Source organism: Sphaerodactylus townsendi, linkage group LG14 (assembly GCF_021028975.2).
Source record: "Sphaerodactylus townsendi isolate TG3544 linkage group LG14, MPM_Stown_v2.3, whole genome shotgun sequence".
Taxonomy (NCBI): Eukaryota; Metazoa; Chordata; class Lepidosauria; order Squamata; family Sphaerodactylidae; genus Sphaerodactylus; species Sphaerodactylus townsendi.
The window spans coordinates 44,837,391-44,851,714 of record NC_059438.1 but is presented as its reverse complement, the minus strand read 5'-3'; the positions used below and the strand labels follow the sequence as shown (position 1 = coordinate 44,851,714).

Here is a 14,324-nt window from a genome sequence, read left to right as displayed (position 1 = left end):
GCCAACCCATCTTTAAAGAGGTGTGAAAGGTTCCCAGGTTCTTTGTAGCTTTGTAGTAGAAACTATAGTGGACATTTGGTGTGGGGCGAAACAGGGGGGATGGATTAAAGGATATAAATCCTGGATCTGAGCTCTCTAGCTCAGATCCTGCTTTACATTGTTACTCTTCATATCACCTTTGGACTTTCCTACGGTCACTGTTATTTCCACGTTCGAGAGTCTGACACATTGCCTCCTGGCCTGTAGTCATTCTTGTGGGGGCTTCTTTCCCAGAATTACTTTATGATCTTTTCAAGATTGTACCCAAAGCAGGTTTGTGAAAAGTATAGGTGGGAAGGTGTAGATTTCTGGTGCCACTTATAGCACCATTCTTACAAGCCTCTAAGCAGGATTTTTGCTGACTTTTTCTCATGAATAATTGCTATTTCACTATGATGTTAAAACCATATAGGATATAAATTGCAGATTTTTATGAAAAGCAAAGAGGTTTTTTGGAGGTGGGTGGGGGAATGGCAGTCATAAGGAAAAAGAATGGGGATCTCCCCATATCCAGTCTCCCAACTGCTTCATATCCTTTTTGCATTCCAACAATGTTTAGCTCAAACCAAGGAATTTCCTCTGTGCAGGAGAAACCTTTTCAAGGTTTTAAGTTCGTGACAAATATTCTGTTGGCTTCAGTAGAATTAGTGTTTTCTCCTGCTAGTATACTCACTCAGAAATGTATAATCTACAAAGAATGTAATGCCCTAGTCCTAAATATATTTAAGTGGATCAAATCAACATAGAGCTCAGTGTGATCTCAGGTAAGTAAACAGGACTGACAGGCAATAATGGATATTTTAAGTCTGTTTGATAAATGTAGGTGCACCGGAATTATTGCTGCTAAAAATAAATAGCCAGTGTTTCCTCTCAAAGCATAGTACTGTTGTAATGTGATAATTCAGGATCATTAGAGGTATGGCCATGAAGTGATTATGATTTGGGCTCCGTTGGAATTAATTCTTTCCTAATCAGCAAAATGGTAACTTTCTTTATCTAAGCACACTTCTGGGAATGATTTTTCTCCAGCAGTCTGACTTTTACATATGTTTTAAGAAGTACCTGTGGAAAAACCTTATCAAGGTTGCCTTATCAAGTATACATGTTGTTTCTCTGCAGCATTTCCCTCCAAAATCAGAGATATAAAATTTACCCCCAAAAAAACCTTTTGAAATTTTGACGGAAATTAAAATGTATGCAATGTTTACTTTCCTGCCAAACCTTAACTTACTGATTTAACGACGTAAAATGCATCCTTTCTAAGTTCAAATATAAAATTGTACTTTTTGGCACTTATGTGGAATTGAAACATATAAATGTATTTGTCTTCTGCAAGAAAAATTGGTAGTGTCCCCAAGTGTTGTACACTCCTTAACACACTTTCCTTGACTTCAGAAGCCACACCAAAATTTTAACAGACGTATTTTTCATCCTTCGGGATTTTATATTTTAATGATCATACTTCCTAATTATTTCTATCATAAAACTATAAATAAACTTTGTACTTCTACTGGAAATCATCAAGTAAATGTCTCGTGAAAACATTAGGCGCCACAATGAAATTTATAGGTCCGCTGGGATTAATGGAGCCCTGCCCTCTTCTGATCTCTGTCTCCTAATCTTTGCCATCTGAGGAAGAGGAAAACATACAAGTTGAGCGGGGGGGGGGGGGGGGGCCAATTTTGTAGTAAACAAAATAGAATATATTACTTGTACAGAAACACTCTTGTACAGTTACAATAGGTAGAACTACTAGCATATCTGAATATATTTTTTTTAAAAAGCTTTTTATTATGGCGAATAATTCTTTACCATTGAAGGAAGGAAGGATATAAAAATCAACTTTATAACTCAAAAGTGCTGAATCTATTATATTAATTGTTAGCAAAATGTTTACATTTAAACAAAAAATATTCTTAAAAATGTCATATATCTACATTATCCATAGGAATTATCATTAATGCTTAATAGTCTGATAAAAATGTCATACTAATCATTTTGTGCAAAACCTGATCTTTCATTGCAGTCATTCCAAGAGAGGAAGAATGAGTGTTCAGTGCTTCCCAGAATTTCTGAATTTTTCTGTTGTGAGTCACTTTCATGCTATACTTTTTCCACATCATTATTTTTGGCTGAGAAAAACCTTTCTGATTCCAAACAAGAAAATCTAAGTATCTTCTTAGTGCTCCCCAAAATGTCCCCGTTGCTCAGACTTTTTCATTCTATGTATCTTCAGTTGCTAAAATGCATTTTAGATCAACATTTTTCTCAGAGAGAGAGAGAGATTTTATGAGAGTTTTAGTTTAGTTTAGGGAAGTTGGGTTGTTGTTGTTGTTGTTGTTTTGGTTGTTGTACTTCTTGAAATTGCCCTGCTTTTCCTCTGGGAAAATCTAAAAATCTTTTCCATGGTATACATTTTTAGTGTGAAAACTCTTGCCTTAGGAGGTATTTCACTCGTTTTGAAAGAGATTTTTTTAGTGCTTCCCCAAGTTTTCTAATTTTTCCATTACAAAATTCAAAAAGGGATTCTGACAAGCGGGAAACCAGTCTCCATGTTTTCCTGGGCATTTGCATCTCTGGCCATGCATGACATTTTGGATTGTTTGCTAGGGAGAGAAGATGGAGGAGGTACCTCTGCTTCTTGATAACTCTTTTCAGCCTTGCTGGTTAGATGCTTTAGGCAGGCTCCTGTATAACGGTTCAGTGTCATATTCTACTTCATTGTTAACATTTTGGCAGCAGGCTTACTACTGAGCCCTATGGAGAAAGGGTGGGATATAAATTAAACAAATAAATAAAAGCTGTGTTAGGAATCCTGCCCCGCCCCCCCATGATGTAACTATTATCTTTTAGGTTTGAGACATCTGAGAAGCATTTTCTTGATTTTGAGTGAAAGAGGCTGAGGACCAGTAATTTTAACTGTATAATTGTTGGGTAGCGTGTGACTGTAGTGATCTTTTAAATATTGCTTAGTTTGAGTGCTATGTAATCATTAAATAATCTTGTCTTTTGTATTCTTCCAGATTGCCTTCATGACTTTGACTCTGTTCCCTATCCGGCTGTTCTTTGCTGCATTTATGATGTTGTTGGCCTGGCCTTTTGCATTCATCGCCTCTATGGGATCTGCTGAGAAGGAACTGGAAGAGCCTCTTTCCTGGTGGCGAAAGTGAGTCATTATGTCTGGTGGTTTGGTAAAATCTACCCCAGAGGTACAGTGACTACAGTAGCATGGGTAATGGGTTTAAGTTTTCCTTGTATATAATATTGTTGAATTTATTTGCTATGGAATAAAACACTTCAGTACTTTCTCCTAATGACTCAGATATTCTGCATGTTTACCCAGAATTCCCAATACAAAGTTTGTTCATGCAACTTTTCTTGCTACACTCTTCCAGACGTTGAGTCTGTGTTTTTTGTTCTCAATTTCTAAATGCTTTTATCAAAGTATTCTTTCTTTTTCAAAGGCCAGAAAGCGTGTCATGTGCATGCACAGATACTTAAGCTGATAACCTCTTTCAGTAATGAAAAGCAGTTTGAGAAAGAATTGATTATCAATGAAGGCAGTGGTGTTTAATTTTTATCACATCTGTTACTTTTCCTCTTCTTCCTCAGCCCTTCCCTTCCCTTCACATGATAGGAAGAAAGGCAAAAGCATTTGTTTCCAGCTACTTTCTGAAAAATTGTCCCTTCCTGAGACTTCTTTGGGTTACAGAAAGCAGCTGCTGAGACTAAATAAATGTTTTTGCGTTTAATATGTTGTTTGATCTTACCACTCCTTATGTCTCCTGTTTGACATGTGTTTCAGCACAATATCTGTCCTGATCCTTACTATTTACATAAACTGCTTAAGTACTTTATTTGGTACCCAAAGATGGGTTGTCAGAAGTGTTTACAAGATCTTGAGGGTGCTGGTTCTTCTGGAACATTTTCCAGTTGTTATCTCTACATGCTGTGCTGTCCATGCTAATCCCAGGATTAACATAGAGTAAAGCTGATTGAGTAGGACATAAGATACTCACTGAGTAATGTGTTCTGTTCTCACCCAGGAATAGTAATTTGAAAAAGACAAATACAGAGTATAGTCTTCCATTATGACTTTTATTTGGATAGACTCTGAGAACTGCCTTAAAAAGAAGAGAAAATTGTTAAATGTTTGATTCTGACATACTCCTTACCAGCCATCTTTTAGAGAGGAAAAATCAAACCCTTTTATGTCCCCTCCAAATGCTTTTTTAGCTGTGGTGGAGGCCGTGGAAGTAGCCTTCATCCTCCTCCCAATTTTACTCCTCTTCCCTTATTTAAAACCAGGGTGGGGAGGCAGGGAGGGGAGGCTGCTGCTTCTGGTCACAGATAATGAGGCTACATTGTATCACAGCAAATACTGAAATCAAACATGATTTGGAGAAATTTTTTTTTCTTTTTGTCATTTAATTTTTATTGAAATATTTTATTTATTAATTTATTTATTGTTTCGTTTTCTATACCGCCCTATCCCCGGAGGGCTCTGGGCAGTGTACAACAGAAAATTTAACAAGGAAATTATAGTAGTATAAGCACTATCCATTCAGTAAACAACTAAAACCCTTTAAAAACAGTGGTACTACAGAAGATTAAAGTAAAGGCGCCCAGTGAAACCCAAATTTAAAACCTCCCCAAAAGGGAAACGTTGGGTCCCATCAATAAAGAGGGACCCCGATGTAAAAAGAGCAGGAGCAGAAGGGGGGGCACCACTCAGCGGCTGGCCACTCCAAAGGCCCGGTGGAACAACTCAGTCTTATAGGCCCTGTGGAATTCACCCAAATCCCGCAGGGCTCGGACAGCTGGAGGAAGAGTGTTCCACCAGGCCGGGGCCAGAGCCGTAAGGGCCCTGGCCCACGTGGAGGCCAGCCGCATCATTGAGGGGCCGGGGACCACCAGCAAATTGGCCTCTGTTGAGCATAGAGGCCGAGTATGAGCATATGGGGTAATACGATCCCGGATGTACGAGGGTCCCAGGCCGCGTAAGGCCTTAAAGTTCCACACCCACACCTTGAAGATGATTCAGAACTCAACTGCAGCCGGCGCAGCTGGATATGCTCTTGAAAGGCGCCCCCTGTAAGCAGACGGGCCGCTGCATTTTGGACCAGTTTTAACTTCCAAATCAACCGCAGGGGAAGGCCCACGTAGACCGAGTTACAATAGTCTAACCTGGAGGTGACGGTTGCATGGATAACAGTGGCTAGGTCTGATTGGGAGAGGAAGGGAGCCAACCGCTGGGCCTGACAAAGATGGAAAAAAGCAGCCCGGGTTGTAAGGGCCACCTGGGTCTCCATTGAAAGAGACGAATCCAGGTGGACCCCCAGGCTGCGAACAGAGGAGGTTGCCGCCAATGTGACCCCCTCCCACACCGGCGGCTGGCAGTTCCCAACCACCCCCTCATGGCCAAGCCAGAGAACCTCCGTCTTCGATGGATTCAGTTTTAACCTGCTCTGCTGCAACCAACCAGCGACCACCTCCAAACAGTGCTGTAGAGCTGCAGGGGCGACGACCGCTCACCCCTCCATCAACAGAATGAGCTGAGTGTCATCACCAGCTGAGCAAGGGATTGCATATAGATGTTAAATAACAGTGGGGATAATGATGCCTGCTGGTGTACACCGCAGTAAAGCAGGCACTTCCGGGAGGCTTGATCCCCACACCACACTTGCTGACTCCGGTCCTGGAGTTTTCATGATGTTAATACAAGTAATACAATATAACAACCGTTATAACAGTAATAATACAATCAGTGTAATGGTCATTATAATTTGGAGAAATAGTTGGAATAGACATTTAATTCTTTTAATTATTTTAAATGTAGGAGCTTATAAGAAGGCATATTGAGCATGAATTTTCTGAGTTTGTGAAACATGTATATGATTGGAATGTGCTGAACTTATGATACTGTCATAACTTATGACATTGTCATAACATCATAATTGTTAGCACAGTATTTCAGGCAGCCATCTTAATCACAGCTGTAAGGGAGTAAGTGCCCCTGAATTCAGTTAGGACTTCCTTCAGAGTAAATGTGCTTGGAGTTACACAGTTAATCACTTACTTAACAACCAGAAAGTACCCATTTGAAATGATGCCTTTGCCATTTATTCACAAGTTGGCAAGCTATTGGGAAGATCTGACCATCCTCTAAGGCAGTGGGACACCACCACACCCAGCCCCTGGCCAAACTCCCTGCCACTGCCGGGCCTGAGGCTGCGCTATGCACAAGCTCAGAGTGCCTCTGGCTCACTCCAAAGTGCGCAGGGTGAGCAAGCGGCACCACCTCCCTCCCTCCCGGCTCCCTCCCTGGCTTACTAGACCAGAGGAGCAGTTTGCCTTGTCATGGTCCTCAGCCTGTGAGTGGGAGTCAGCATCCAGGAGGGTGGAGGTGGCGGCCTAGGATGCTGACAAGCCCAGGCAGGCACTCTGGCAGAGGGCTTTTCAGGGTACGCTTGCAGTGGTCCTTGCTGCTGTTGGCTGATGCTACCCTCTGGGTGAGGGCGCCAGCCACAACAGCCACCCCAGCAGCAGGCGCAGGCAGCCCTTGCTGCCCATCTTGGAGGAGCCGGCAAGGGGACCAGGAGTGTACCACGGGGAGAAGTGCGCACCTCACCACAACACCAATGCAAAGGAAGAAGCTGACCTCCACTCTCTTTTTCCTGGTGTGGGCTGACTCTTCCTAAGTGGCCCTCTCCACTCCTGTAACAGTCCCTCATGTGGGGACAGTAGGGGAGACAAATCCTCCTCTTGGGACAGCAGGGGCAATTCAGTGGCGGGGGGCAGATAGTTAGATCAAGGGTTGGGCACGGGGGGAGGGGGCAGAGGGCCAAAATGCACCCCCCACACACATAATCCAGGTGAATGGCGCCTGGGTAAAATGGCCTTCCTGTCCCCCCTTGATACACCAGTGGTCTAAGGAGCTCTCCTCCAGGCTGAGAACATTTACTTCAGTGGAAGAGCCCCCTTAAGTTAGAGGGAAGCTTTTTAGGCTGGAGGGAGGCTTCAGACTTCCTCGGAGGAAGTAGAGGATAGGAGAAGGATCCGTCCCACATCCTCAGCTCCTCATACCTCCTATCAGTTATTTGCAGTTATTTGTAATAGAAAGCTATCTATACAGTTATTGCAAGGATTGCAAGAATAAGTCTTTTTGAGTTTCAAAAATTCTGTTTAAATGCTTAGGGTTCTGATCGAGACATACATAGAAATGCTCTTTTTTATACTTTTTATAGGGAAACCATAAAGGTTATATATGAAGGACTTGCCCTTATGACAGAAGGAGTTCAGAGAGAGCTTGGTGTGGAGATACACTCTTTATTTTGATTGCTGATAGTCTTAGGTTTAGTTGCTGAGGTGTCTCACTGGCAGAGAAAAATGGGCATCTACTCTGAAGTATTGTGCTGTTGGTGCACTTGTGTGTTAAAGTGAATATACAAAAGAATGTACACATTGGGTACATTTCATTTATTTGATAGGGACAGATCATACCTCCTGTCACATGCACTGCATTGGTCTACCATTGTCAGTCTCTGTGATGTATACTGGCAGAGGAATAAGAGCTGTAAAGGTTGGAAGTCCACTACAGAACCACCCTTCTTCAAAACTACTGTTTTGGTGCTCCTTTAATGGGGAAACTTGACTCCTTCTAGTTCTGCCAGTTCTTCTGTCTAAATGTATGGCAGCCTGTTAATGCCAAGTTGCAGGGTGTGTGCAAAAGTTAGACTGCAGCACAAGTTCTCAGCAGCCTCCATTGCTGTTTTTTTGAGTAGTTGGAGTACTTCTGGATGGGCAGTAGTAGGTGAGCTTGTGGTTTCCTAATGTGCTGCCTCCTCCTTTAGAAAAATTCCCATGTGCCTTGCTGTTTGTTTATCATTGACTGTGAGTGTGTATTAAACCATTCCTTCATTTTATTTAATCAAAAATTTCAGAGAATTGAGCATCTAAACACCTTTTTAAATTAGTGTTCCTTGTTCAGTTAATAATTCATATTATATTATGGTTGTTGTTGTTGTTATTGTTATCATTATTTAATGTCACAGCTGCCAGTTCTTTTTGCTGGTTGCTGGCTTTTCATTACAATTTCAACCCCAACCAAGCTGTCCTAATGTTGTAATTCTTGCATCACCATCAATAATAATAATAATAATAATAATTATTATTATTATTATTATTATTATTATTATTATTATTATTATTATTATTATTATTATTATTATTATTATTATTATTATTATTATACTACACATAACAATACAGCACAAGTGTCTGGAATTCATCTCTGAATATCAAGTCCTTCCCAAGGACCTAGGATATTAGAGGTATTTGCGTAAAATATGTGCAGTTCCTAGAAGTGCTGCTTTCTGTAGCATGTGGACTGATGTTCTGTCCAAAGTTTAGAGCTTTTCCAGATGTTTCTTTTCAAGATTTCCTTTGGGATTCCTCCTAGAGCAACTGACTACTAGTGGGATTACTGCTAATGTTCTTTTGCACCCACAATCATTTCAACTTCAATTTGTAGGTCCTTGTATTTCCAGTGATCTTTTCCAGCTCTTTGTCCCTCTACTCCTTCCTGTCCAGAAGTTGTCAACTGGCACAGCAATATCTATATGATCCAAAACATGCTTTTTCTCTACTCACTGTTAAGTGTCTGGGGTGTTGTGTGCCAGGTGTCTGTCTGTCTGTATTCTAAAGTCCCAGAGTATTTTTGCCTCTTCATTTTCTGTGGTCTTCTCTGGCTTGTGCTTGTACCAGGTCTTGCTACAGGGCAGGCCGTACTTTTTGCAAAGGTTCCAGTGCACCATTGCTGCTAGCCTATTATTATTATTATTATTATTATTATTATTATTATTATTATTATTATTATTATTATTATTATTATTATTATTATTATTATTATTATTATTATTAATATTATTATTATTATTATTATTATTATTATTATTATTATTATTATTATTATTATTATTATTATTATTATTATTATTATTATTATTATTATTATTATTATTATTATTATTATTATTATTATTATTATTATTATTATTATTATTATTATTGTAAGTGACAATGTTGTGTTAACATTTCTTCCTCTGTGGTATCTAATTATTTTTAGGGTTGTGGATGTCTTGCTGAAAGCAATCATGAGAACCATGTGGCTTGCTGGAGGATTCCACTGGATAAATGTAAAGGGCAGGCAGGCATTGCCCACGGAAGCAGCAATACTGACTCTGGCCCCACATTCCTCATACTTCGATGCAATCCCTGTAACAATGACCATGGCCTCCATTGTTATGAAAGCAGAAAGCAAAGATATTCCAGTCTGGGGAAGTAAGTCATTGAAATATTAACTTTCCAAATAACATTTGCAGTGAAGTCCTCATGAAATTGTTCTCATTTTTCATTGACCAAAACTACATTCCCAAGCAGAAGACTAAATCAGGCTGGCAAATAACCTCAGAACAGTTGATTGACAGTTAACAACCTCCTACTTGTAATGGATCTCTTGGAATGTCGAGAGAGGGTCGTGTTTTTTTTAACATCCCATTTATGAATAGGTGCAAAGACTATATCTGACTCCCAGAGAATGATTAGGTAGCTCTCCAGTTGCCAATTTATAGATAGGAAAGAGGGTTAAAAAGAGTGCTAACTGCAGCAATGGTAACCATCATCTCTGAGTGATGGAGTTGTTGGATTACCATCTTCCTTAAACTGGTGTGCATGTAAAAGTAGCTGTTGAAAAGAGATTTCAGAATGTCCATTTCAGAGGAAATGATACCAAATGGGCCCTGGGGGTTCAATTCAATTCAATAAGCCTTTATTGGCATAAAGAACATACAATATAAATACAGTTAAAATTACTAGAGAAAACATCACACTGGATCATAAGTTCAGTTCGCAAACCTCAGCCAGAAACTTTGCCACTGCGAGACAACAGTCAAGGTCATTACAGTTTAAGAGCATATTTACTTTATCAAGCTCTGTCAGCATTTTCATAGAGTCAATGATTTGTAATAATAAGCTGGGATCTTGGTTTCTGGTAAATTTGGCAGTGGAGGAGAATGTGCGCAATGGAATCCAACTGCCCTGGGCTGCGAGGCAAAAGCCTCTTATCATTTGGTAGACCCCTTGGAGTCTCTCCCTCTATGGGAGCCGGGTGGCATAATCATTAAATCTAAGCCAGTATGTGTAGAACTCTCTCGCCATATATAGGGTTGGTAAGCGCTTGCAGTAATATATTAGGCTGGGTTTCCACTGCACAAATGGAATTGCCACGTTCATTGATGCAGGCTTTCCAGGATTTGTTGGGTCGAAAGCTTCCTGCAGTTGTTGATAATCCATTGCTAGTAGCCGCTCTTTGATGAGGGCAAATGTCTCAGTACGGGTTAGCATGTTCAGAGAGTCACTATCATAGCCCAATTCCGCAATCTTTGTTATAACTGTTGTGCACCATTTAGAGTGATGAAGTTCTCTCAAGGTGAGTTGCATCAGTGAGTTGTCGGAGCTTTGATAATGAATATGCAGCCAAAATTTTGTGATGTTTAACCAGATAGTGGCCTCTATAGAGTATTGGCCAGATTCTCTAGACCATAGAACTACGCATATGGGACGAAGTTTGACGTATGCCACCAATAATTTATGCAGAAATTTAGGAATGGAATGATCTAATGGCACTGTTGCTGGGTGTTAACCAATTGGGCGCTCCGTAAAGCAGTTCGTAGTTTCCTCAGCCTGCTTTGAAAACTTGCAGAGCTGGGGGAATATATTGGTTGCCCAGCCCTGGGGGTTATTGTCTGCATTGTCCACTGGCTGGAAGTGTCAGTTGTCACAAAGCATCCCTTACAAATTAGTAGTAAGTACTGAGAAATGATTTCATAGCAACATAGTTGGAAAGTCCCATGCGCAATAAAGGAAATTCAGAGCGTCCTGTTCCACACCCCCAGTGGCGCCCTCCTTCATGCACAGAAGATGGTAAAAAGAGCCCTCCAGTCTAGCACAGAGCAAAATTTCTTCCTGACTCCAAAGTGGTGATTGACAATACTCTGGGCATGTGAAGGGGCGGGGGGGGGGGGGGGCATGAGAACCAAACACTGAAACAACCCTTCCTGCCCTCCTATTCATGATCTGCCTAAGTTTACAGAATCAGCATTTCTGTCAGATGTGCTCAGTCCCTTTCCGCTCTTCGACCCATCCCAAGACATGCTCGGGGAGAGTCTAAGGGACTTAGCTCTTTCACGTCACTGATGTTGTACAGTGCCAGGTCCATCAATAATAAGACCAGTGCTTTGCAGGAGTTTTTTTTCAGAGCATAAAGTTGATCTCAGGTGTGCATGACTGAGACCTGGGTGAGGGCAGGCAAGGTGGTCTCCCTAAAAGAACTTGCCCTCCCCCTGATTTCTCAGTCCTTTATCAGTCTCAGTCAGCGGGGGAGGAATGGTCATGCAGGAGTCTTTCACCTTCGGGGCACTCTCTGCCCCGGAGATTCCAGGTGTTAAATTGTGCTGGCCTGCTGAGGAGAGTTTGGCAATTTGGTTGGTGTACTGTCCACCTAATACACCAACAGATTCCCTGTTGAAGCTGCAGGAAGTGGTGTCTGGCTGAACCTTGGCATTCCCCAAGCTCTGGGGGATTTCAGTGCTCTTGTTGATGACCCTTCCTCCAGTTTGGTTTCTGACCTGGTACTGTCTATGTCTGCACTACTCTCCCAGTTTGTTTCAGGTCCTACACAAAGAGCAGGCTACACCCTGGATTTAATCTTCGACAGGGGTGGAGGTTGATCTGATTATTAAAACCCTATTCCCGTGGTTGGATCACCATGCCCTGGAGGCCAGCATTACTATTCCGCACCATCTTCATGTAGGCAGTGAGCTGATCTATGCTCGCCTGTGCAGAGTCCTGGATCCTATAGAATTTTAAAATGCCCTGCAGGACCCGTTGCCTCCTGGCAACTCATTGGATGAGCTGGGTGGGGACTGGCAAGGCCAGCTCTCTGAAGCCATCAGTGAGATTGCACTGCAACGTCCTCTGCGTCCTCGCCCCAACAGACTTCATGGTATTCTATGTAGTTACAAGGGAAGAAGCAAAAGCTCAGATGACTAGAGCAGATGTGACCATACGTTATGGAGATAGTATTCTAGAAGCTCCACTTAGAAGCATTGAAGCTCCTATGGTCCCCGGCCATTTGGACCACTCTCTCTCCCTAGGTGGGTAATGGACCAGGGACTGACTAGCCTGTTAGATCTATGCCCATCCTGGCTGGGGCACACTAGTGGGGATGTGATGTGGATTTCCTTAGAGAATATTATCAACTTGTCCCTTAATTCAGGGGCCATAATGTGACCTTTCTTAAAGAAACCATCTTTAGATCCTTTCCAATTACCACCCAGTTTCTAATTTACCATTTCTGGGTAAGGTAATTGAGAGAGCTGTTGTGGAACAGCTTCATGTATTACTGACAGAAACATCAGTCCTAGATCCATTCCAATCCAGTTTCTGAGCTGGCCATGGGGTGGAGGTGGCTCTTGTTGCTTTCATGGATGACCCCTGGAGACACCTGGACTGTGGCAAGTCAGTGCTGCAGATATTCTTGGGTTTGTCAGCAGTGTTTGACTTGATTGATTATGGCAACTTGAACAACTGCCTTGCCAGGAGTACAGGGGACTACACTTCTTCCTCCAAGACCTGGGACAGAGCATTGCTGTAGGTGAGAGATCTTCCACACACCATGCATTGGTGTGTGGTGCCCACAGGGGGCAATTCTCTCACCGATCTTGTTTAATATCTATATGCAGCCTCTTGCCAGATTAATCCGGGGGGTTAGATTTAGGTGTCATCGCTATTCTGTTGACACCCAGTTGTATCTGTTGATGAGCAGCCATTTGGACACTGCCCGGAAAATTCCAGCCGGTTGTTTGGGAGCAGTGCTGGAGTGGATGAGAGAGAGTCATTTAAAACTGAGTACCACAAAAATGGAGGTTATGTGGTTGAATCGGAAGGGTTTGATTGGGGAGTTCTGGCTGCCAACTCTGGACGGCATGCAGCTGCCTGGTGCATCAACTTTCAAGAGTCTGGGGGTGCTCCTGGAGGCTCAGGTAGCACATACTGCTACCTTCATTAGGTGAAGCAGCTGACACCCTATCTCTCCCAGTCTGATCTAGCCACAGTGATTTATGCAATGGTCACCTCTAGGTTAGACTATTGCAATTTGCTCTATGCAGGACAACCCTTGGGCTTTCTTCGGAAGATCCCACTTCAGAGCACAGCAGCGAGGGTCCTTATGGGATTCTCATGGGGGACACACGTACAGCCTGTGCTGCATCAGTTGCACTGGCTTTGGGTGGAGCACCAAATTAGATTCAAGGTTTTTGTATTAACATACAAAGCCCTTCATGGTCTGGGAACACCGTCCCTATGGGACGGTCTCTCCTGGTACGTCCCCCAAAGATTGTTCTATTCAGAGAGTGCAAACCTTCTGGTAGTCCCTGGCACCAAGAAAGTCTGGCTGGCCTCAACCAGGGTCAGGGCTTTTTAGACCCTGGTACCAGCCTGGTGAAATGCTCTGTCTGAGGAGACCAGGGCCCTGCGGGACTTAATGCAGTTCCACAGGAGTTGTAAGACAGAGCTGTTTTATCAGTCATATGATTGAGGCAGCTGTGGTTAACATTTGAAGACTTTTTCCGTCAACTTTTCCAATTCTATTAGTTCTTGTTAACTCTTGGCCATCACTGAACAGTGTTATTAGCATCTTGTCCATGGCCCCCTGTTGTGGCAGTTCTAAAAATTATGATAATTTGGATTAATCACCTCATGATAGTTTTGTATTAAAAATTTGAATATTTTAAATTTTGATTGTTTTGTACTCAAAACTCAAAAGGGGAGGGGTGGGATATTAAATCAAATAAAATAAATCTAGCCTTTGTTTAAAAACCTCCTGAAGTAGAGAGCCTACCACTTTGCAAGGAAGCCTGTTCAACTGAGAAACTGCTCTGTTAGGAAGTTCTTCCTAATGTTTAGCTGAAAAATTTTTGGACATAATTTCAACCTGTCCAACCTTCTGGGGAAACAGAAAACTTTGCACCATGCTCTCTATATGGCAGCCCTTGAAGTACTTGAAGATAGCTACCATTTCCCCTCTCAGTGTTCTCCTCTTCAGGCTAAACAGAACTTCTTCAATCTTTTCTCACAGGACTTGGTCTCCAACTCCTCACCATCTTCCTTCCCCTCCTCTGGATACATTCCAGCTTGTCAACATTCTTCTTAAACTGTGGTGCCTA

At 42.1% G+C, this 14,324-nt stretch overlaps 1 protein-coding gene across 1 annotated transcript in view; it reads left to right on the top strand.

Moving 5' to 3' along the window:
* The window catches only part of LPCAT1 (lysophosphatidylcholine acyltransferase 1), an 82,179-nt gene that overhangs the window by 15,151 nt on the left and 52,704 nt on the right, over positions 1-14,324 (top strand). Inside the window, exons 2-5 of the mRNA XM_048515380.1 lie at positions 3,063-3,205; positions 9,167-9,381; positions 12,906-13,142; positions 13,295-13,351. Of these exons, the coding sequence (XP_048371337.1) occupies positions 3,063-3,205; positions 9,167-9,381; positions 12,906-13,142; positions 13,295-13,351 (652 nt within the window). The remainder of the gene's footprint in view (positions 1-3,062; positions 3,206-9,166; positions 9,382-12,905; positions 13,143-13,294; positions 13,352-14,324) is intronic.